General features: G+C 39.0%; 1 protein-coding gene across 2 annotated transcripts in view; it reads left to right on the top strand.

The window, feature by feature from the left end:
- Positions 1-21,977, top strand: part of VWA3B (von Willebrand factor A domain containing 3B) — a 209,078-nt gene that overhangs the window by 68,934 nt on the left and 118,167 nt on the right. For both annotated transcript variants that reach the window (XM_032877890.1, XM_032877889.1), the window contains exons 7-9: positions 2,868-3,022; positions 9,490-9,628; positions 10,696-10,827. In XM_032877890.1, coding sequence (XP_032733781.1) covers positions 2,868-3,022; positions 9,490-9,628; positions 10,696-10,827 — 426 coding nt within the window. The remainder of the gene's footprint in view (positions 1-2,867; positions 3,023-9,489; positions 9,629-10,695; positions 10,828-21,977) is intronic.

Raw genomic sequence — 21,977 nt, 5'->3', positions numbered from 1 at the left:
TTCTTTTAGGATGGGGGAATTGTCCTCAGGTTTATCTAAGGTCTAAACCCCTCAATGTGTGCACTGATCCTTATTCCCCATTCACTCATTCTCCTCCTTTCTGTATCACTGATATTATTCTCATTTCTGGATCTTTCCCACCAGCATGCAAACATGGTGTTCTTCCTCACATCTTAAAAATACAGTTTTTGGGGGCACCTGGGTGGCTTAGTCGGTTAAGCGTCCAACTCTTAATTTCAGCTGAGGTCGTGATCTCAGGGTTGTGAGATAGAGCCCTGGGTATGGAGCCTGCTTGCGATTCTCACTCCCTCTCTCCCTCTTCCCCTCTCCTGCTCCCTAGTTGCATTCTCTCTCTGCAAAGAACCCCCCAAAAGTTTCTTGACCCACATGTTTATCTCTGGTTCTGCTTCATTTGTCTCATTCCTCTGCACCTCTTTAGAATTCAGCGCCTCAGGAATTTTATGTGTTTCCTGTCTCGTCTTGCAGTTTCCCATGCCTTCATGAATGCACTCCAACTGGGCAAGGCTCCCTCTCCACCAAAACCCACTCTTCCCAGGGATACATGAACTGCTAAATCCAGGGGTCAGTTCCCAGTCTCACTCTTACTTGACCTACTATCAACATTTGATATAGTTGGTTACTTCTTTGAACTTCTTTTGCTTGCAGAGAGCAGCACACTGTCCTGTTTTCCTCCTACTGACTTTTCTGTGTTGGTGTTCTTTACTTCTTTCCCATGTCCTCAGCCTCTAAATGCTGAAGGGCCTCAAGGTGCAGTCCTCAGACCTCTTCTCTCTCCATAACCATTCTCTACATGATCTCATCTAGTCTGTGGCTTTTAATACTGTGTGCATGCTGGTGACTTCCACATTTGAATCTCCAGCCCTGAGTCCTTCCCTCATCTCCACCTGACTTCTTGCCATGTCACTGGGATGTCTGATAGGCCCCTTGAACCTAGCACATCAGGTAAAGGTCCAGATCTTCCCCTTCAAGGCTACTCTTCCATAATCTTCCTCCCGTCAATTCATTGCAACTCTATTTTTATAGTTCTCCGGGCTGAAAACTATAGAGTCATTCCTTAAGCCCTCTCTTTTCTCTCATACCCACATCTGATCTCTCATTAAATGCTGTTAGTTCTATCTTCATAACATGTCTATAATCCAGAATCTGACCACTTCTCACCACTTTCAAAACTACCCCTGGTCCATGCCACCTAACTGATCCCTGACCCCCTGCTTTTGCCCTTGACTCTTCATAGTCTCTTCTCAACAGAGTAACCACAGTATCCTTTCCTTATTTATTTATTTTTTTAAGTCCACTCCATGCCTAGCATAGAGCCCAATGCAGGGCTTGAACTCACAACTCTGAGATCAAGACCTGAGCTAAAATCAAGAGTCGGACACTTAGATGACTGAGCCACCAAAGTGCCCTACCACAGTATCCTTTAAAATGATATTTTTATAAATTAAGTTTAAAAATTATAAATAAAACTTAAAACTATAAATCGTGTCACTTGTCTAAGAGGGTAGATCTTAAAATATATAGATCATCACAAGAAAAAAATTTGTGACTCTGTGGTGGTGTTACCTAAATTAATTGTGGTAATCATTTTGCACTATAGGCATATATCAAATCATATTGTATGTGTAATATAATGTTATATGTCAGTCATATCTTAATTTTAAAAAATATGTCACTTCTCGTGTTAAAGCCCTTGGGTAGTTCCTTTTTCACTCAGAGGAGAAGCCAGTCACTCCCACTAGCAACTGGACTTTATGTAGTCTGTTTCTGGCCCTCCTCCTCATACTACTCTAGCTTCATCTAACTCCTTACCTTAGCTCATTGTGTTTCAACTGCATCAGCCTTCTTAAACTTTTACAGACATGCCAGGCAGACTCTTATTCTTACCTCAGGGCTTTTGTACTTGCTGTGTCCTCAGACTTCTCCCAGACTCCATACGGTCGCACTCCCTTGTTCCTGATGGTCTCTGTCCATATTTATTCTTCTTTTTAGGGCTTTAGTTTTTCAGGTTTTAACTTCTTCATCCTCCCATCCCCTGTTCTCTGTTGTCTTCCATAGCATTTGTCATCATCTGACCTGCTGTATAATTGTTTATTATCTGGCTCTTCCCCTGTAATGTGAGTTCCACAAAGGCAGGAATTTTGGTTTTTGTTTATGGATTATATTGCTGCTGCTTACAAGACTATTGCTCGTGGTTTGGAGTCATGCTTGATAAACTCATAAATCAGTTGTGTGAGCTCTCTGTGGGAAGCCATCGTCCTCAGACCAGTTTTGTATGTATCAGTAGAGAGTGCTAGGTGTGGAATGGGGGGTTCTTGGCTACCTTTCTTCGTTTGGGGCTGGGAGTAATGATGGAAAGATGCTTTCTGTAAATCTCAAGTCCCACCTCCTCTAGATAGTCCTCCTGACCTTCTAGTCCATGAGGATGCTTTCATCTTTCCCAGATTGCCCAGGTATTATTGTCTCAACCCAGCATCTAGTACTCTGCCTTTCTAACTGTGTGTGTGTGTGTGTGTGTGTGTGTGTGTGTGTGTGTGAGAGAGAGAGAGAGAGAGAGAGAGAATGAGAGAGAGAGAGAGAGAGCGCGAGCGAGCATGTGGTTCCTTGCTGGAAACATCTTCTCTGAGCCCCAGATGGGATTGCACTGTCTTTCTGACCATGATGCCTGATATCTGACACAGGTCTCCACATAGAGCAGCCCCAGTACATGTTTTGTTGAACCAACAGTTGAATGATTTTACCAGGGGAGTGAGTGCTAAGAACTAAATAAATAAGGCAGAAATATGGGGTACCATCTGGAGATGACTCTGAATGGTCTGAGTGGCTTCTGTCCTTTGTCTTTTCCTTAGGAGACCAACAAGAAGACAGTCCATGCGAAATACTGCCGTAGATTTGTCCATGCTCCCTGGAAGGATGGGAGCTTGGTCCACGTCTGCATTACCAAGGAGAAGTGTACATGGTACAGTGAGAGAATCCACACGGTCCTTGCCCAGATTCAGAGAAGGTTGGTATATTTGCAGGAGGGTACAAGTGGTTTAGTCTCTCTTGAAATTCAAATCTGCTTGATCTCTTTGTAAAAGCTTAACCATGAGAAACAGCCAGTTAACATTGCTCAGTCAGGGTTGCCATCTGATTGATGGCTTGCTGGTGGCCTTGTTATTAGCAATAAAGGGGGATGTTTGGATCCTATTCCAAGCTGCCTTGGTGCCAGTACAGACTCTTAAAAACAGCAAACAAAGGTGGTTATGTTGGTTGCACATCGCTATAGGAGGCTAAGGAATGTTTCTGCTGATGTCTTGCATTTTTTGTGGGCCATAGGTATACTGCAGATTGTATCACACCTTTCCTCTGTATTCTTGGATATTGCACTTCAACACAACTTTTAACAATGTGAGATATGTGAATACAATGGAATAATGTATATGCAGCTAAAAATAACTTCACGGACTTCCCCGCAACACTGCTGGTTCTTAAAGTCTTCTAGTGCTAATGCATCTGACCTACTAATGCTGTGACCTCAGCTTCAGCCCCATGCGGATGATCTAAGTTAATGCTTTCACCTCCCTGCTGCCAGAGGACAGCTTAGACCACCGAGATCAAATCCATTTAGGTGCATGGCCTCTGAGGTCAGATAGACCTGGATTCTAATACCAGCTCTGCCACTTGCTGTGTGACCCTTGGCGAGTTACTTAATGTCTTTACGCATCAGTTTCTTCCTTTTTAAAGTGGGAATAATAGTGCCATTTATAAATTGCTCTGTGGTTTAGATTAGATACCAAATCTAATGAGTATAGGCTAGTATCCAGCCTGCAGTAGTCACTTAAAAATGAGAGTTCCCTTCATTCTTCCATGTTTTCTGTTACAAAATCACCAGTAGCAGATCCCTGTCTGCTCTTCTATGAACTATTTAGAGCCCTAGTTTCTCAAAATCCAGCGGGTGATGGGTAACTCAGAACAAATAATCCTTGGGTCTGGAGTCTTCTCTGCTAATGGTTTTGGGGCTGACTTCTGGGGAGAGTAGTTTGTATTTCAGGCCTGGGAAAAAGGATACTCTTTAAAAAAACACTCCACTCAGTCCCTGCCAGGTCTCTTTGTCCCTCTCCAACCCCCAAGTGTCAAGGGTTGTTGGGAAATTCTCTCCCCTCTTCTGTTTTCCAGAAGTCTTTGTGGAGAGTTAGTACCAACTCTCCCTTAAACGTTTGTAGAATTCATTACTGAGGCCCCTTGGGCTTGGAGTTTTTCTTTGTGGGGAGCTTTTTAATTATGTATTCAATTTCTTCTCATTTTGTAGAACTGATGTTAGTAACTGCTGTCATCTTTATTTTCAGTCTGCTGGAGGTTATCCATTTTAGTGATCTTTTCAAAGAACCAGCTTCTGGTTTCAGTGTTTTTTTTCTCTGTATAGTTTTAACTTTCTGTGCCACTTTCTTTCTTATTTCCTTCTTTCTCATTACTTTGGGTTTAAGTTTCTTAAGATGGATGCTCAGATCACTGATTTGAGACCTTTCTTTCTAATATAAGCATTTAAATTTTCTTCTGATATTGCTTTAGCTGCCTCTCACAAATTATTCACTTAAAAATAGTTTTGAATTTCCCTTATAATTTCTTTTCTTTCTTTCTTTTTTTTTTTTTTTTTGGACCTAGACTATCCCTTATAATTTCTTCTTTAAGCAAACATTATTTAGAAATATGTTTACTTTTCAAGTACTTGTGGATTTTCCTGATAGCTTTTCATTTCTCTATGGACAGAGAGATACCATATGATTTCAATTCTTATAGAGACCTGTTTTGTGACCCAAAATATGAAGAAAAGCTACACGTTCTGCTTTTGTTGGGTGGAGTGTACTATAAATATCTCAGTTGAAGTTGGCTGATAGTTTGTTTCGGTCTTCTATATTATTACTGATTTCTTGTTGAATTGTTCTACAAATTGTTGAGAAAAGAGTGTTTAAAATCTCTAGCTGTGGTTGTGTATTTGCCCATTCTTTTTTCAATTCTGTCATTTTTTTTCCTTCATGTAATTTTTAACTCTATTACTAGGTGGATGACATTTAGGGTTATCATGTCCTCTTGATGAAGCAGCACCTAAAATGTCCCTTTTTATCTCTGGCAGTATTCCTTGTCCTGAAATCTGCTTTGTCCAACATCAGTAGAGCCATTACAACTTGCTTTTGATCATTTTCTGCATGTTTTATCTTTTTTCCATTTTTTTAAATCTTTACCTGTATGTTGTGTCTTATATTGAAATAGGTTTCTTATAGACAGAATATATATATATAGATAGATAGATAGATATAGATATAGATATAGATAGATATAGATATATGGGTATTGTTTTGTAAATCCAATCTGACCACCTCTGCCTTTTTTTTAAACTCCATATCGTTCTCAGAAACAAACAAATAGACAAGCAAACAAAGATAATGTAGGGAGTTAAAAAAAAAAAAACACTGGAGGAAACTAACCTATTAATCTTCTCAGAAAGATCGAGAATACCACACTCAAGTTGGAAAAGACTGTTATGTAGATAGATAGATAGAGATGATAGATATTAAGAATTTTAAGAGCTCTTCAAAACATGATAGCCAGAATACACTATTCAGTGTATACTGAATAGTGTATTCACCTGGGTGGCTTCGTTGGTTAAGCATCTGTCGTCAGCTCAGGTTATGATCCCAGAGTCCTGGGATTGAGTCCCATATCAGGCTCCTTGCTCAGTGGGAAGCCTGCCTCTCCCACCTGCTGCTCCCTCTGCTTGTGCCCACCCCCCGACAAATAAATAAATAAATAAAATCTTTTAAAAAAAACCTATTCCGTGAAAAGTTGGAAGATGAAGGCTGTCTCTCAAAAAGCAGAACACAAGCATTCTAGGGTTGACGTTAGCATACATGCATACATACAAATAGATAGCTTATCGACATACAAAAAATGAAGGGGAGATCTCACAAGACCAGTGTTTCCAAACCAAAAGAAAGTTGCCAGGAATGTCTAGGAAGTGGGTAATAAAGACCCATCCAGGATACATCATCACAAAATTTTAAATACTAGAGATAAAATATTCTAAAAGCTACCATTTATTCCCCAAGCCCCTGTTGGGTTTGTTTTCATTTGTTTCTTTTTATCTTTTGGTCCTCTTCAGCCATTTTTCCCAACTTGCCTCTTGCAACCACCAATCTGCTTGTTCTTTGTATCTATGAACTCATTTTTTGTTTTCATTTTATTTGCTTTAGATCCCACATATAAGAAAGATGATGTCTTTCTTTGACTTACCTCACTTAGTATATTGCCTTCAAGGTGCATGTGTTGAAAATGGCAAGATTTCATTCTTTCTTATGGCTGAATTATATATATAGATATGTCACATCTTCTTTATCCATTCATCTATTAATGGATACTTGGGTTGTTTCCCTATCTTGGCTATTGTAAATAATGCTGCAGTAAACAAACATAGGGGTGCATATATCTTTTCGAGTTAGTGTTTTCTGGATTGTGTGGTTTTTCTATATTTTTCTTAATATTTATTTGTTTATTTATTTTAGAGCATGCACAAGCATGAGGGACAGAGAAAGAAAGAGAGAGAATCTCAGGCAGACTCCATGCTGAGCATGGAGTCCAACATAGGGCTTGATCTCATGGCCCTGAGATGATGACCTGAGCAAAAACCAAGAGTTGGATGCTTAGCCAACTGTGCCACCCAGGCGCACCTTCTATTTTTAATTTTTGAGAAACCTCCATACTCTTTTCCACAGTAGCTGTACGAATTTACATTCTCACCAACATGCATGAGGGGTTCCCTTTTCTCCACATCCCGGCCAACACTTATTATATCTTGTCATTTTGATAATAGCTGTTTCTAATCTCTGCCTTTTGATTGGAGTATTAAGATCATTTCCATTGGGGCACTTGGGTGGCTCAGTCGATTAAGCATCTACTTTCAGCTCTGGTCATGATCCCAGGGTCCTGGGAGCGAGCCCCGCATTGGTCTCCCTGCTTAGCAGGGAGTCTGCTTCTCCCTCTGCCCCTCCCACTCTCTCTTTCTCTGTCAAATAAAAAAAATAAAGTCTTTTAAAAAAAAGATCATTTCCATTTAATGTGATTATTTATTTGGTTGGATTTAAATCTAAGATCTTGCTATTTGTTTTTTGTCTCACCTGTTCTTTGTTCCCTTTGTACTCTTCTACCTTCTTTTGTTGGAGCATTTTTTATGATTGCATTTAATCTTGACTGTTAGCTTATAAGCTCTTTGTTTTGTTGTGTTGTGTGTATGATAGCTTTAGCATTTATAGTATATCTTTAACTTGCCACAGTCTACTTTCAAATAATATTTCACTTCATTTATATCATTAAAATCTTACAACTTCTATTGCCTCTTCTGTCTTTTCTTTTGTTGTCCTACACTTTATTTCCATATGAGATAAACCCATAATACATTATAAACAATCAACTGTCATATAAATATACTTAAAATGAGAATTAATGTATTTTGTATTTGTCCACATATTTGATATTTCTGTGGCTCTTTATTGTTTTGTATAGATCCTAATGGAGGTCTGTTGGTAATGTTGGTAAAAACCTCAGGTGTTTTAGTCTGAAAGACTCTAATTTACTTCCTGTTTTGAAAGCGTTTTTTTGTTTTGCTTTATATAGAATGTGGGTTTACAGTTTTATAATTTCAGTACTTTGAAAATATTTCTTCATTGTCTTTTGGCTTGCTTGATTTGTGATGAAAACTCTATTATTTTTATGTTGTCTCTGGGTGCTTTTTTATCTTTATTGTTGGATTTCAAATTATATATTATGGTATGCATTGGTGGTTTTTATTTTTTCATTTTTCTTCTGTTTAGGTTCTTTGAGCTTGTATATATGGGTTTATTGTTTTACCAAAATTGGAAACATTTGGCCATATTTCTCCAAATATTTTTTCTGTTTCCGTCTTTCTTCTTCCGTCTTTTCTATCTATATATATGTTGGACTCCTTGCTATTGTTCCATGTGTTGCTTATTCTCTGTGGGGTTTTTTTTAAGGCTTTTTTTCCTCCCGTGTTTCATTTTAAATTGCTTCCTATTACAATGTCTGTCTTAAGGTTCCCTGATCTGCTAGTGTAGTGTCTGTTAATACCATGTAGTGTATTTTTCATTTTGGTAATTGTGCATCTCTGTATTTTCCATTTCTGTCCTTGTTCTGCTTATACTTTACTTTGTTGAACATACGGATTGTGTTTATAATAGCTGTGTAACATCCCTTTCTACTAATTCCAGCATTTGTGTTATTTTAGGGTCTTTTTCTATTGATCTGTTTTTCTTCTGGTTATGGGTCATATTTTCCTGCTTCTTTACATGGCTGGTAATTTTTTACTGGAATGCAGACATTTTGAATTTGAAGTTCTTGGGTACTGAGTTTTGCTGTATTTTAAAATACATGTTCTATGATGTAGTTATGTTTCTTGGAATCACTGGGGCTTACTTTTAAGAGCTAGTAAGGTCTAGGGCAGCCTTTAGTCCAGGGCTAATTTGGTTCTACTACTAAAGCAGTACCCCTCTGAGGACTTAATGTCCCATGTATTAAGGAGGTTTCCCACTCTGGTTGTTTGGAACATGAAGTAACCCTGTGTTAACTCTGAGGTGTTGATCTACTTACTGTTATGGTGATTTGTTCCTTAGCTTTCAGAGTTTCTTCATATGAATGCCCTGATCATTACTTAGCCAAAATCTTCAGGGCTCTCTCTGCAGATGGCCAGAGCCCATTCTCTTCCCCTTTTTTTACTCTATTTCTCAATCCCTCTCCACTCTCTCTGCTTCTATACAGCAACCTCTCCTTCAGTATTTTGCCCTACAAATTGTAGTTGCCTAGCCTTGGTAAACTCTGAAGTCAGTTTAAAATATTTTTTTTCATTTGCCTTGCCCCCTCCTCTTGGTCTTGGCTGAGGTTGTGAACTTAATTTCTGTGGCACCCATCCTGCTGTGGGTGCCTTAGTCTCAATCACAGAAGTAGTTCTGCTCATACAACTGTCTGATGCTTAGTTATTAGAGGGATCTGGGGTTGCTTGATATTGTCCAAACGCTTCAGTGAAGTTTCAGGAATGTGCTGACATGACTAACTTGACTGTAGTCAGCAGAGTTAAAAGAACAAATGGTCTGAAGTCATAGTTGAGGGATTCAAACTATCAGATGACAGGAAGTAGTTTACTTTTGGCTTTGGAACCCAGTATTGCATTTATTTTTCTGTCCTGTTGATTTTCCTAGCTGTTTTGGATTGATGATGGAGAAGTAGAGGGGGCTGGTGATCAGGGAGCCAGCCCAAATATAGGATTTTCCACAGAAAACCCTCCAAGTGGGTAATCCACTCACAGAAGGTTGTGCATAGGCAATACAGCACAGCTTGACCTCTACAGATGTATTATTAGGTTCTTAGGAAGATGCCAATACTGTCCGCAGGCTCTAAAAATTCACTTCCAACCTTTTTCTTGCGTAGGATTAAGTGGCTACAGGATAGAAGTCAATTCCTCTTTGGAAAAGTACCCGGTGATTGCATCTATGTCCTCATTGATACATCTCACTCAATGAAGTGCAAACTGGACTTGGTGAAGGACAAGATCATCCAGTTTATAGAGGTTAGATGGGGCTGTCAGGTGCATGGGTTTGGGGACCTGTCATGAACACATCCACAGCAGCCTTCACCTGCACTGGTTATGAGAGGTGCAAAGGCGAGGTCGGCACCCAGACATCCACAGGAGAGCCTTTTTAGAGAAAAGCTCCCTTTTACCACTTAGAGAATTATCAGTTCTTTGCAAGCAGATCCGTCCTGCAGCACGGTCCTTTCTATAACCTGTGGGTTGCTAAGGGAGTTTCAGTGTCCACTGCTTCACGTTTCCTCTGTCCTGAAACCTGTGGTGTGCACACATCTCCATTGTTTCCCAGATGCTCTGTCACCACAGCATTTTTATTTTAATCTCCAGTATTTATTAGCAGTGTTGCATGCAGTGGACCCAAAAAACTGATGTGTGGGAGGAGTGCAGGCTGGCGGTTAGGAGCCTCCAGGTCTTACTCCATCTGTGCTGCCTCTGACTGGTGTGACATGAAGCAGACTGCTTTCCTCACTCCGATTCCCCACACCTCCAGATGGGTACCCTGGTGCTGTCACTAATTAGTGGTGTTGATGGGAGTGTTACCACAGAAGATCATTGTGGAGGATGTTCACAAGGCCAAAATACAGGTTTTAATTTGATAAACCTCTGTTGGAGAAATATGGGCTGGTAGAAGGCAAGTGAATAGATGTGTAACCAAATAAAGCCTTCACGAAATATGATTAGTGAAGCGATGACACCATTTTGGATTTTCTTCCTTAAGCAGGTTCCATTTACTGGAAGTATGTGGTATACCATCAATGCTACTATTAAAGACAACAACATTTAATGTTATATTGTATAGAAAAACTTATGCATGTGTGTGACATATATAACATATTCATACATATATACATTTGTAAAGGTGTACTCCAAGCTGTAAATTTTGTTTAAATGTTTTTTGTATTAGAAAAGATTTTCTCTTTAAAATGTAATTTTTAGCTTCCAGAACTGAAAATAGATATCATCGTGATTAAAATTTATCAAACTATGACCTGTCCTAACCTTATCTTACATTTGAGTGGTGTTATGGTTAAATAATAATTCTCTTACAGGAACAGCTGAAATATAAAAGGAAATTCAATTTTGTGCAGTTTGACGCCCAAGCAGTTGCTTGGCAGGAAAAACTTGTTGAAGTCAATGAAAATAATTTGAGAGGGGCTCAGTCCTGGGTTAGAGACATTCAGGTAAGAAAGATGGAGGCTGGGTCTGGGGGAAGAAACCTGACTTGATCACCTACTGAGTTAATCATGCCATGGAAATTCCTATTTTTTTTTTTTAAGATTTTATTTATTTATTTGACAGACAAAGACCACAAGTGGGCAGAGAGGCAGGCAGGGAGAGAGGAGGAAGCAGACTCCCTGCTGAGCAGAGAGCCTGACGTGGGGCTCGATCCCAGGACCCTGAGATCACAACCGGAGCCGAAGGCAGAGGCTTTAACCCACTAAGCCACCCAGGCACCCCATGCCATGGAAATTCTTGACAAAGGGCTCTGGGTGTCAAGATGGCAGGGTTTCACACACTCATTTTCTTTACAATGGTCACATTAATCTAAACTCATGAGTCACTATCTTAACATTTAGATAAGACTTTGTTCATAACACACCTTTTCCAGAGCTGCCCTTGGCTCAGATCTTAGCCCCTTTATGAAAAAATTTCAAAATTTATTTATTTTGTACTATAACCTTCAGATTTGATCTTTCTGAAACCTCATTATTGTTTCAAATAGTGTATTGCAGATATTTTTAACTATGGATTTTGTTCCAAAGTAGTGAACTGGTGGAAACACACCAGTGTTCCACATCAAGCCCCACATCCGGCTCTCTGCTCAGCATGGAGCCTGCTTCCCCCTCTTTCTCTGCCTGCCTCTCTGCCTACTTGTGATCTCGCTCTCTCTGTGTCAAATAAAATCTTAAAAAAAAAAAAAAAAAGGTCCCAGATTTGACAAGGAGCCGCAAATGGACACTAGTGGCTTTTCTTGAGTATTGAAAATTGCTTGTGCTGTCATTGGGATGTACCAGAGTTCCCTTGGGATTGTTTTTTTTTTTAAATGGGAGAATGAAGAAGTATATTCTATAAGAAATAATGATGCCTATAAGATCTTGATCTAACTGGCTACCTTACCCTGGGAAAGAATATTCAGTTCATACTCAAATTTGATACATTTCCAGGATTAACCAGTGAAGTTACTTGAGATAAATGCTCCCTCCTTTTACAGACCATATGTAATAGTTAATTCAGAGCCCACTAATTTAGGGTTTGTTATGACAAGATATTATATACATAATATCATTAGATAACAACATTAATGGGTGCTGCTTTATACAAAAATCACTAATGAATAGAACCAGCCATCTAAATGGCTAAAACTCAAAGTGTGATTCTGTTCTCTTAAAAAATCTTCACTGAAGGTCTCTTTCTTGCTTACTGAATGTGCAAAATTTATTTTAAAGATGACCAGATTTCTCTATATTCTTTTGACTTGCTTGGCTCAGGAATCAACCCAGTGAATTCAGGACTAACCACTCAGGTGTTCTGACACTGCCATGTGCTGGTGTCGAAGTGGTAGTTCCTCAAGGAGGTATAGCCAGTACTAAGGTCAGAGGAGCACAGGCTGGGACAGAGTCTGCCTAGTAGTTGGAGGTAGGGTCTGGCCCAAGGCTCCTGGACCAGGAGGCATTAACTCCTAACTGTCTTTCCTTTGATTCTCAGTCTGGCTTTCTCCTAGCTTTTCTACCATCTTTTCAACATTCCCTGAACAGTGGGCTTGTCAATAAGACTATTGAGATGAGGCTCAGAGAGAAGAGTTGTACTATTTACCATCTGAGCTACATTTCTGATGCCCAAATGTTGAAGGAGTTTTTTGGTGTGTTTTTTTTTTAACCTTTTAAATTTTAAATCATTTTTGTTTTTTTTTTAATTATTTTTATTCACATATAATGTATTATTTGCCCCAGGGGTACAAGTTTATGAATCGTCAGGCTTACACACTTCACAGCACTCACCATATCACATGCCCTCCCCAATGTCCATAACCCAAGCACCCTCTCCACACCCTCCTCCCCTCAGCAATCCTCCTCCCCTCAGCAATCCTCCATTTGTTGCATGAGATTAAGAGTCTCTTACGGTTTGTCTCCCTCCCGATCCCATCTTGTTTCATTTTTTCCTTCCCTTCCCTCTAAACCCCCCACTCTGCGTCTCAAATTCCTCGTTATCAGGGAGATCATATGATAATTGTCTTTCTCTGATTGACTTATTTTGCTCAGCATAATACCCTCTGGTTCCATCCACATCGTTGCAAATGGTAGGATTTCATTTCTTTTGATGGCTGCATAGTATTCCATTGTAAATATATACCACATCATCTTTATCCATTCATCTGTTGGTGGACATCTAGGTTCTTTCCATAGTTTGGCTATTATGGACATTGCTGCTATAAACATTCGGGTGCACGTGCCCCTTCAGAGCACCACGTTTGTATCTTTAGGATATACACCCAGTAGTGCAATTGCTGGGTCATAGGGTAGCTCTATTTTCAACTTTTTGAGGAACCTCCATGTTGTTTTCCAGAGTGGCTGCACCAGCTTGCATTCCTACCAAGAGTGTAGGAGGGTTCCCCTTTCTCCGCATTCTCTCCAACGTCTGTCATTTCCTGACTTGTTAATTTTAGCCATTCTGGCTGGTGTGATGTGGTATCTCATTGTGGTTTTGATTTGTATTTCCCTGATGCTGAGTGATGTTGAGCACTTTTTCATGTGTCTGTTGGCCATCTGGATGTCTTCTTTGCAGAAATGTCTGTTCATGTCCTCTGCCCATTTCTTGATTGGATTATTTGTTCTTTGGGTGTTGAGTTTGATAAGTTCTTTATAGATTTTGGATACTAACCCTTTATCTGATATGTCATTTGCGAATATCTTCTCCGATTCTGTCAGTTGTCTTTTGGTTTTGTTGACTGTTTCCTTTGCTGTGCAAAAGCTTTTAATCTTGATGAAGTCCCAATAGTTCATTTTTGCCCTTGCTTCCCTTGCCTTTGGTGAAGTTCCTAGGAAGAAGTTGCTGCAGCTGAGGTCGAAGAGGTTGCTGCGTGTGTTCTTCTCAAGGATTTTGATGAATTCCTGTCTCAAATTGAGGTCTTTCCTCCATTTTGAGTCTATTTTTGTGTGTGGTGTAAGGAAATGGTCCAGTTTCATTTTTCTGCATCTGGCTGTCCAGTTTTCCCAACACCATTTGTTGAAGAGACTCTTTTTTCCACTGGACATTCTTTCGTGCTTTGTCAAGGATTAGTTGACCATAGAGTTGAGGGTCTATTTCTGGGCTCTCTGTTCTGTTCCACTGATCTATGTGTCTGTTTTTGTGCCAGTACCATGCTGTCTTGATGATGACAGCTTTGTAATAGAGCTTGAAGTCTGGAATTGTGATGCCTCCAACTTTGGCTTTCTTTTTCAACATTCCTCTGGCTATTTGGAGTCTTTACTGGTTCCATATACATTTTAGGATCATTTGTTCCATTTCATTGAAAAAAAATTGATGGTATTTTGATAAGGATTGCATTAAACATGTAGATTGCTTTAGGTTGCATAGACATTTTCACAGTATTTTTCCTATCCATGAGCATAGCACGTGTTTCCATTTCTTTGTGTCTTCCTCAATTTCTTTCATGAGTACTTTATAGTTTTCTGAGTACAGATTCCTTGCCTCTTTGGTTAGGTTTATTCCTAGGTATCTTATGGTTTTGGGTGCAATTGTAATTGGATTGATTCCTTAATTTCTCTTTCTTCTGTCTTTCTGTTGGTGTATAGAAATGTAACTGATTTCTGTGCATCGATTTTATATCCTGACACGTCGCTGAATTCCTCTATGAGTTCTAGCAGTTTTGGAGTGTACTCTTTTATGTTTTCCACATAAAGTATCATATCATTTGCAAAGAGGGAGAGTTTGAATTCTTTGCCAATTAGGATTCCTTTTATTCCTTTATGTTGTCTGATTGCTGAGGCTAGGACTTCTAGGACTATGTTGAATAGCAGTGTGGATAGTGGACATCCCTGCCATGTTCCTGACCTTAGGATAAAAGCTCTCAGCTTTTCCCCATTGAGAATGATATTCGCTGTGGGTTTTTCATAGGTGGATTTGATGATATTGAGGTATGTGCCCTCTATCCCTACACTGTGAAGAGTTTTGATCAAGAAAGGATGCTGTACTTTGTCAAATGCTTTTCCAGCATCTGTTGAGAGTATCATACAGTTTGTGTTCTTTCTTTTATTAATGTATTGTATCACAATGATTGATTTGCGGATGTCGAACCAACCTTGCAGCCCAGGAATAAATCCCACTTGGTCGTGGTGAATAATCATTTTAATGTACTGTTGGATCTTAATTGGCTAGTATTTTGATGAGAATTTTTGCATCTGTGTTCATCAAGGATATTGGTCTGTAATTCTCCTTTTCGGTGGGGTCTTTGTCTGGTTTTGGGATCAGGGTAATGCTGGCCTCATAAAATGAGTTAGGAAGTTTTCCTTCCATTTCAATTTTTTGGAACAGCTTCAGGAGAATAGGTATTAATTCTTCTTTAAATGTTTGGTAGAATTTCCCTGGGAAGCCATCTGGCCGTGGTCTCTTGTTTGTTGGGAGATTTCGGATGACTGCTCCAATCTCCTTACTGGTTATGGGTCTGTTCAGGTTTTCAATGTCTTCCCGGTTCAGTTTTGGTAGTTGATATGTCTCTAGGAATGCATCCATTTCTTCCAGATTGTCAAATTTGCTGGTGTATAGTTGGTCAAAATATGTTCTTCTAATTGTTTGTATTTCTTTGGTGTTGAATGTGATCTCTCCTCTTTCATTCATGATTTTATTAATTTGGGTCCTTTCTCTTTTCTTTTTGATAAGTCTGGCTAGGGGTTTGTCAATCTTATTCATTCTTTCAAAGAACCAGCTCCTAGTTTTGTTTATCTGTTCTACTCTTCTTTTGGTTTCTATTTCATTGATTTCTGCTCCGATCTTTATTATTTCTCTTCTTCTGCTGGGTTTAGGCCTTTTTTTGCTGTTCTTCCTCCAGCTCCTTTAGGTGTAGGGTTAGGTTGTGTATTTGAGACCTTTCTTGTTTCTTGAGACAGGTTTGTATTGCTATATACTTACCTCTCAGGACCGCCTTTACTGTGTCCCTAAGATTTCAAACAGTTGTGTTTTCATTTTCATTTGTTTCCATGAATTTTTTAAAATTTCTCTTTAATTTCCTGTTGACACATTCATCCTTTACTAGGATGCTCTTTAGCCTCCATGTGTTTGCATTCTTTTCAACTTTTCCTCTTGTGGTTGAGTTCTAGTTTCGAAGCATTGTGGTCTGAAAATGTGCAGGCAATGATCGAATCTTTTGATACTGGTTAAGACCTGATTTGTTTCCTAGGGTATGATCTATTCTGGAGACTGTTCCAGTTTCACTTGAGAAGGATGTGTATTCTGTTGCTTTGGGATAGAATGTTCTGAATACATCTGTGATGTCCATCTGGTCCAGTGTGTCATTTAAGGCCTTTTTTCCTTGTTGATCTTTTGCTTGGATGACCTATCCATTTCAGTGAGGGGAGTGTTAAAGTCCCCTACTATTATTGTATTATTGTTGATGTGTTTCTTTGATTTGGTTATTAATTGGTTTATATAGTTGGCTGCTCCCATGTTAGGGGTATAGGTATTTAAAATTATTAGATCTTCTTGTTGGACAGACCCTTCAAGTAAGATATAGTGTCCTTCCTCATTTCTTATTATAGTTTTTGGCTTAAAATCTCATTTATCTGATAAAAAGATTGCCACCCCAGCTTTCTTTTGATGTCCATTAGCATGGTAAATTGTTTTCCACCCCCTCACTTTAAATCTGGAGGTGTCTTTGGGTCTAAAATGAGTTTCTTGTAGACAGCATATTATTGGGTTTTAGTTTTTTATCCATTCAGATACCCTGTGTGTTTTGATTGGGGCATTTAGCCCATTTACATTCAGGGTAACTATTGAAAGATAGGAATTTGGTGCCATTGTATTGCTGGTAAGGTGACTGTTACTGTAAATTGTCTCTGTTCCTTTATGGCCTACGTTACTTTTTGACTCTCTCATTGCTTAGAGGACCCCTTTCAATATTTCCTGTAGGGCTGGTTTGGTGTTTGCAAATTTTTAAAATTTTTGTTTGTCCTAGAAGCTTTTTAATCTCTCCTATTTTCAGTGATAGCCTAGCTGGATATAGTATTCTTAGCTGCATATTTTTCTCATTTAGTGCTCTTAATATATCATGCCAATTCTTTCTGGCCTGCCAGGTCTCTGTGGATAAGTCTGCTGACCATCTAGTATTTCTACCATTGTATGTAATAGACCTCTTGTCCCAAGCAGCTTTCAGGATTTTTTCTTTGTCACTAGGACTTGTAAGTTTTACTATTAGATGATGGAGTGTGGGCCTATTTTTATTGATTTTGAGGGGGCTTCTCTGTGCCTCCTGGATTTTGATGCTTGTTCCCTCTGCCATATTAGGGAAATTCTTTACTATGATTCACTCCAGTATACTTTCTGCCCCTCTCTCTCTTTCTTCTTCTTCTGGAATCCCAATTATTCTAATATTGTTACGTCTTATGGTATCACTTATCTTTCGAATTCTCCCTTCATGATCCAGTAGTTGTCTCTCTTTTGCTCAGTTTCCTTATTCTCCATCATTTGGTCTTCAATATCGCTAATTCTCCTTTCTTCTTCATTTATCCAAGCAATAAGAGCCTCCATTTTTTCTTGTACCTCATGAAGAGCTTTTTAAATTTTTTTATTTTATTTTTCATTTTTATTTTTATTTTATATTTATATTTATATATATAAAATATTTATATTTTATTTATTTTTATTTTTTATTTCAACTTGGTTTGATTTTAGTTCTTTTTTTCTCCAGAAAGGGTTTCTCTGCTATCTTCCATGCCTTTTTCAAGCCCAGCTAGCACCTTGAGAATTGTCGTTCTGAACTCTAGTTGTGACATAGTACCAATGTCTGTATTGATTAGATCCTAGCCTTCCGTACTGCCTCTTGTTCTTTATTTTTTGTGGTGAGTTTTTCCGCCTTGTCATTTTATCCAGATAAGAATATATGAACTAGAGAATAAAATACTAGAAGGGTGGCAAAGACCCCAGAGAAATGTACACTAATGAAATCAGAAAAGATCCAAAACCGGGGTAGAAGAAAGGGGAAAAAAGAAATAAAAATAAAAAATAATACACACACACACACACACACACACACATATATTAGACTGGTGAATAGAACAGAGCCACCCACTTGATTTTGGGTGTATTTTGGTCTCTTAGAAGAAACTACCTTCCAAAATTTTAAAGAAAAGAAAACATATATATATATACACATATATATGTATATATATATATATACACACACATACACACACATACATACATACATACATACATATACATACATACACACACACACACAAAAGTAAGGGTAAACATGAAGGGATGGTATATGATTGTAAATGTGAAAATTTTAATAAAATTCTATAAAAGGAATTGATAAGATAAGTTGGTTGGAAAAAGAAAAAAAAAAGGAGGAGGGAATGTGCCCTGTCTAGAGACTAGAACAAAGCCATGTGTTAGATTAGGGTATATTTTGATCTATTAGGAATGTATCCCAAATTTTGTAGGAAAAAAAAAAAAACCAACCTGTATGTATACAAGAAATAAGGTTAAATACAATGAAGGAATAAAATATGACTATAACAATGAAGGTTTAAAAAAATTTTTTTATAAAGGTATGGTGAAGATGAACTAGTTTAAAAACGTTAAAAGAGGAAAAGTTAAAGAAATAGAATAAGAAAAAAATAAAACTAAAAAAAATTAACTTTGCAAGATTAAAGGTTCAAGGGGAAAAAGCCATGAATTCTGTACATTGCTTTCCCCTAGCTCTGGAGTTCCACTGTTCCACTGTTCTCCAATACCAAGATCGGTGAGCTTGGTCTTGGCTGGATGTTCTTGCTGATCTTCTGCGGGAGGGGCCTGTTGCAGTGATTCTCAAATGCCTGAGGTAGAATAGCACTGCCCTTGCCAGGGACTGGGCTAAGTAATCTGCTCGGGTTCACCCTCAGAGCTTTTGTTCCCTGATGCTTTCCATACCACTTTGGAGGACGGGAATGAAAATGGCAGCCTTCCAGTCTACGGTCTAGAGGAGCCGAGAACTTGGGGCCCCATTCCTCATTGTGCCCCCAGAGACAAGCAGTCAGTCACTCCTGTCTCCCTGGTCTCTGACTGCACTCTGAGCTCACCTGGCCCGTGACTGAGGGTTTCTATCTCTGGTGCATGTCCCCGCCTGGAGTCTCCAAACCCAGCAGATTCCTGCCATGCTGCTGCTCCTGGAGCAGGAAGGTGAGTCTCCCTGGATCTGCTGCTTGTGGGGTCTCTGCTCAAAGAGCAGTGTCCCGACTGTGCCTTTGATCACAGTTTAAGGTAACCCCAATCTGAAAGCTCACTCTTTGGCTCTGTCTCTGTAGTCGGCTTCCTTGGCTCTAATACATGGTAGCTCTGCCACACTCAGACACCCCCGATCTTTCTGTGACCCTGCAGGACCTGAGACCACACTTTCCCCACGAGGACTCCACCCCTGCTTAGCCTCTGGAGTGATGTCCCTCAGTAGAGCAGACTTCTAAATGTCCTGATTTTGTGCCACACTTCGCCGCTGCTTGCCGGGAGCTGTTCCCTCCCCTCGCAGTCTTATCTTCCCATCTTTTCAGATTCACTTCTCTGCATGTCCTCTCCTTCAGAAAGTGGTAGGTTTTCTGTTCCTAGAATTTCTGCTCTTCTTCTCTTCTATCTCCTGTTGAGTTTGTAGGTGTTCGGAATGGTTTTATACCTATCTAGCTGAACTCCCGGAACCTGATGTCATTTCAGGTTGCTACTCCTCTGCCATCTTGCCTCTCTCTGAACTTATTTTAGTCTTAACAAAAGAGTGGCAGAGATAGTACATAGAATGGGCCTGTATTTCTCTTCAGCCAGCTTCCCCTAATGTTAACATCTGGCATAACCATAGTTCAGTTGCCAAAGCTAAGAAAATCACAGGGGCACCTGGCTGGCTCAGTCAGTTGAGCATGTGACTCTTGATGATGGGGTCCTGAGTTAGGCTTAGAGCCTACTTAAAAAAAATTAAAATATAAAATCTATTTAAAACAAAACCTAAGAAAATCACATTGCTTCATTCAGACTTCACTCAGAGTTCATTAGACTTTCTACTAATGTTACTGTTCTGTTCCAAGATTCAGTCTAGGGTCCCACATTGGATTTTTTTTTTAATTTATTATCAAAATATAGTTGACATACAGTTTTATATTAGTTTCAGGTGTACAACATAGTGATTTGACAATTCTATAAATTACTCTGTGCTCCCCATGGTAAGTGTAGTCACCATCTATCACCACATGATATTATTACAGTATTATTGACTATGTTACCTCTGCTGTACTTTTCATCCCCATGACTTATTTATTTGATAACTGGAAGTTTCTACCTCGTAATCCCCTTCACTTCTTTCCCCCATCTCCCACATTACATTTAGTTCCAGAGTCTCCTCAGTCTCTTCCAGTCTGTAAAGTGTTCTCAGTGATTCCTTGTCTTTCCATGACCTTGACGCTTTTGAAAAGTATTGGTCAGGTGTTTTGTAGAATGTCCTTCAGTTTGGATATATCTGATGTTTTCTCATGGTTAGATTGGGGTTAGAACACCTCAGAGGTGATACATCCTTCTTAGGGCATCATGTTGAGTGGTTGATATGCCTTAATATACTAGTCATGTTAACTTTGAGATGTGGGTAAGGTGGCTTCTGTCAGGTTGCTCCCATGTAAAGTGACTGTTTTTGTTTTTATAGATAAAACGTGTTTCAGATGAGATGATTTGAGACTGCACATATCCTGTGTTTCTTAAATATTTACTCGTGAATTTTAGTACGCTGTGGTGGATCTTCTCTACAGCAGTTTTCACAGTGCTGTTCTAATGGTGACTTTCTGTTTCCTCCATTCCTTTTACATTTATGCATGTGAACTCTTCTGCAACTAAGAGTTTCCTCTTCCCCCCTTGTATTTATTCATCAATCATATTTATTTCATATTGGACTCCTGAATATTGATTTACTCTTTCAGTAATAGTTGAATGCTATTATTTATTTTGTTGTTACTAAGCTTGTTCCCACTTTGGCCATTGGGAACTCTTTCAGGTTGCCCCCTATATCCTTCATATTTGCATCTAGCTTTTTTTTTTCTTTTTTGAATACTTCCTTACGTTCTGGTGCTATGAGATGTTTCATGTTCATCTTATATTTTCCCAGCCTCAACCCTGGAGTTTACCACTTCTCCAGGGAACCATTGTTTCTTTTATTAGAGAATGGTGTTTATAAACCAAAATCTGGGTGTTGGGGTATGCTTACTGCTGCTACTAGACTCACTGCTTCTAGGTCTTCTCAGTAGACAAAGATGGGAAATATATGTATAATAGCCCATCTGTCCATAAACATCTATATTCCTCTATCTATTTATCTGTATTTTCATTAAAAAAGAAAAATAAAACCATGAGTTCATACTAATACATCTTACAAAAATCCAGAGCCACAGGATTTATTTGTAATCCGTGTATTTGCTTATTTGTAACTTCCTTGCCCATGAAAAACCTGGTTATCATTATCTGTAATGTATTTACTTTTTTGTTCAACCCTAGTATACATATAAAGTAGTTTCAGAATTTCTAACCCATACTCTGAGAAACAAATTTATCAGCTAGAGTGTACTGTTTACACATAGTTCTTTCTGTGTTTAGCCTTACAGTATCCAGTCAAAGAGCTATTTTCTAAAGTTACTAAGTCAGGTACTTTTTTACCCAACTACTTCAGTGTGGTTACATCATTCATCAGTATGCTGGTTCCCCCCATATCCTAGTTGAACTGTATTTTAATTTGTACAGAACACTTTTTTTTTGGTGTATAGATCTGTGGGTTTTGACAAGTGCATAGAGTCTGAGTAAAGACACTGGGAAAAGGTAGACCCACCAGAGATCTAGTGAGACTCCCCAAACTGCACTCCAGGACACATGCTCTGACACATCATCCAGTTCATTGGAAGTAGTGTCAACAGTATAGCCGTGGTGATAATATAGCCATTGCTATCCCAGTCCCTGCTCTTCGACTCAGATCCTGTCAAGTGGTCCAGTGTTTTTGCAAAAGCAGCAAAACTCCAGCTGCCCAGTTGTCATTTTACAACCCGAGTTTGGTGGGCATGATCCACTAGAAATAATGGTAGCAGTAAGGTCATTTGGCCGCCATTACCCCCATGCCACAGCA

Source organism: Lontra canadensis, unplaced genomic scaffold (genome assembly GCF_010015895.1).
Source record: "Lontra canadensis isolate GAN:19392208 unplaced genomic scaffold, GSC_riverotter_1.0 scaffold61, whole genome shotgun sequence".
Taxonomy (NCBI): Eukaryota; Metazoa; Chordata; class Mammalia; order Carnivora; family Mustelidae; genus Lontra; species Lontra canadensis.
The sequence above is the reverse complement of the archived record's forward strand: the minus strand, read 5'-3'. Positions and strand labels throughout refer to the sequence as shown.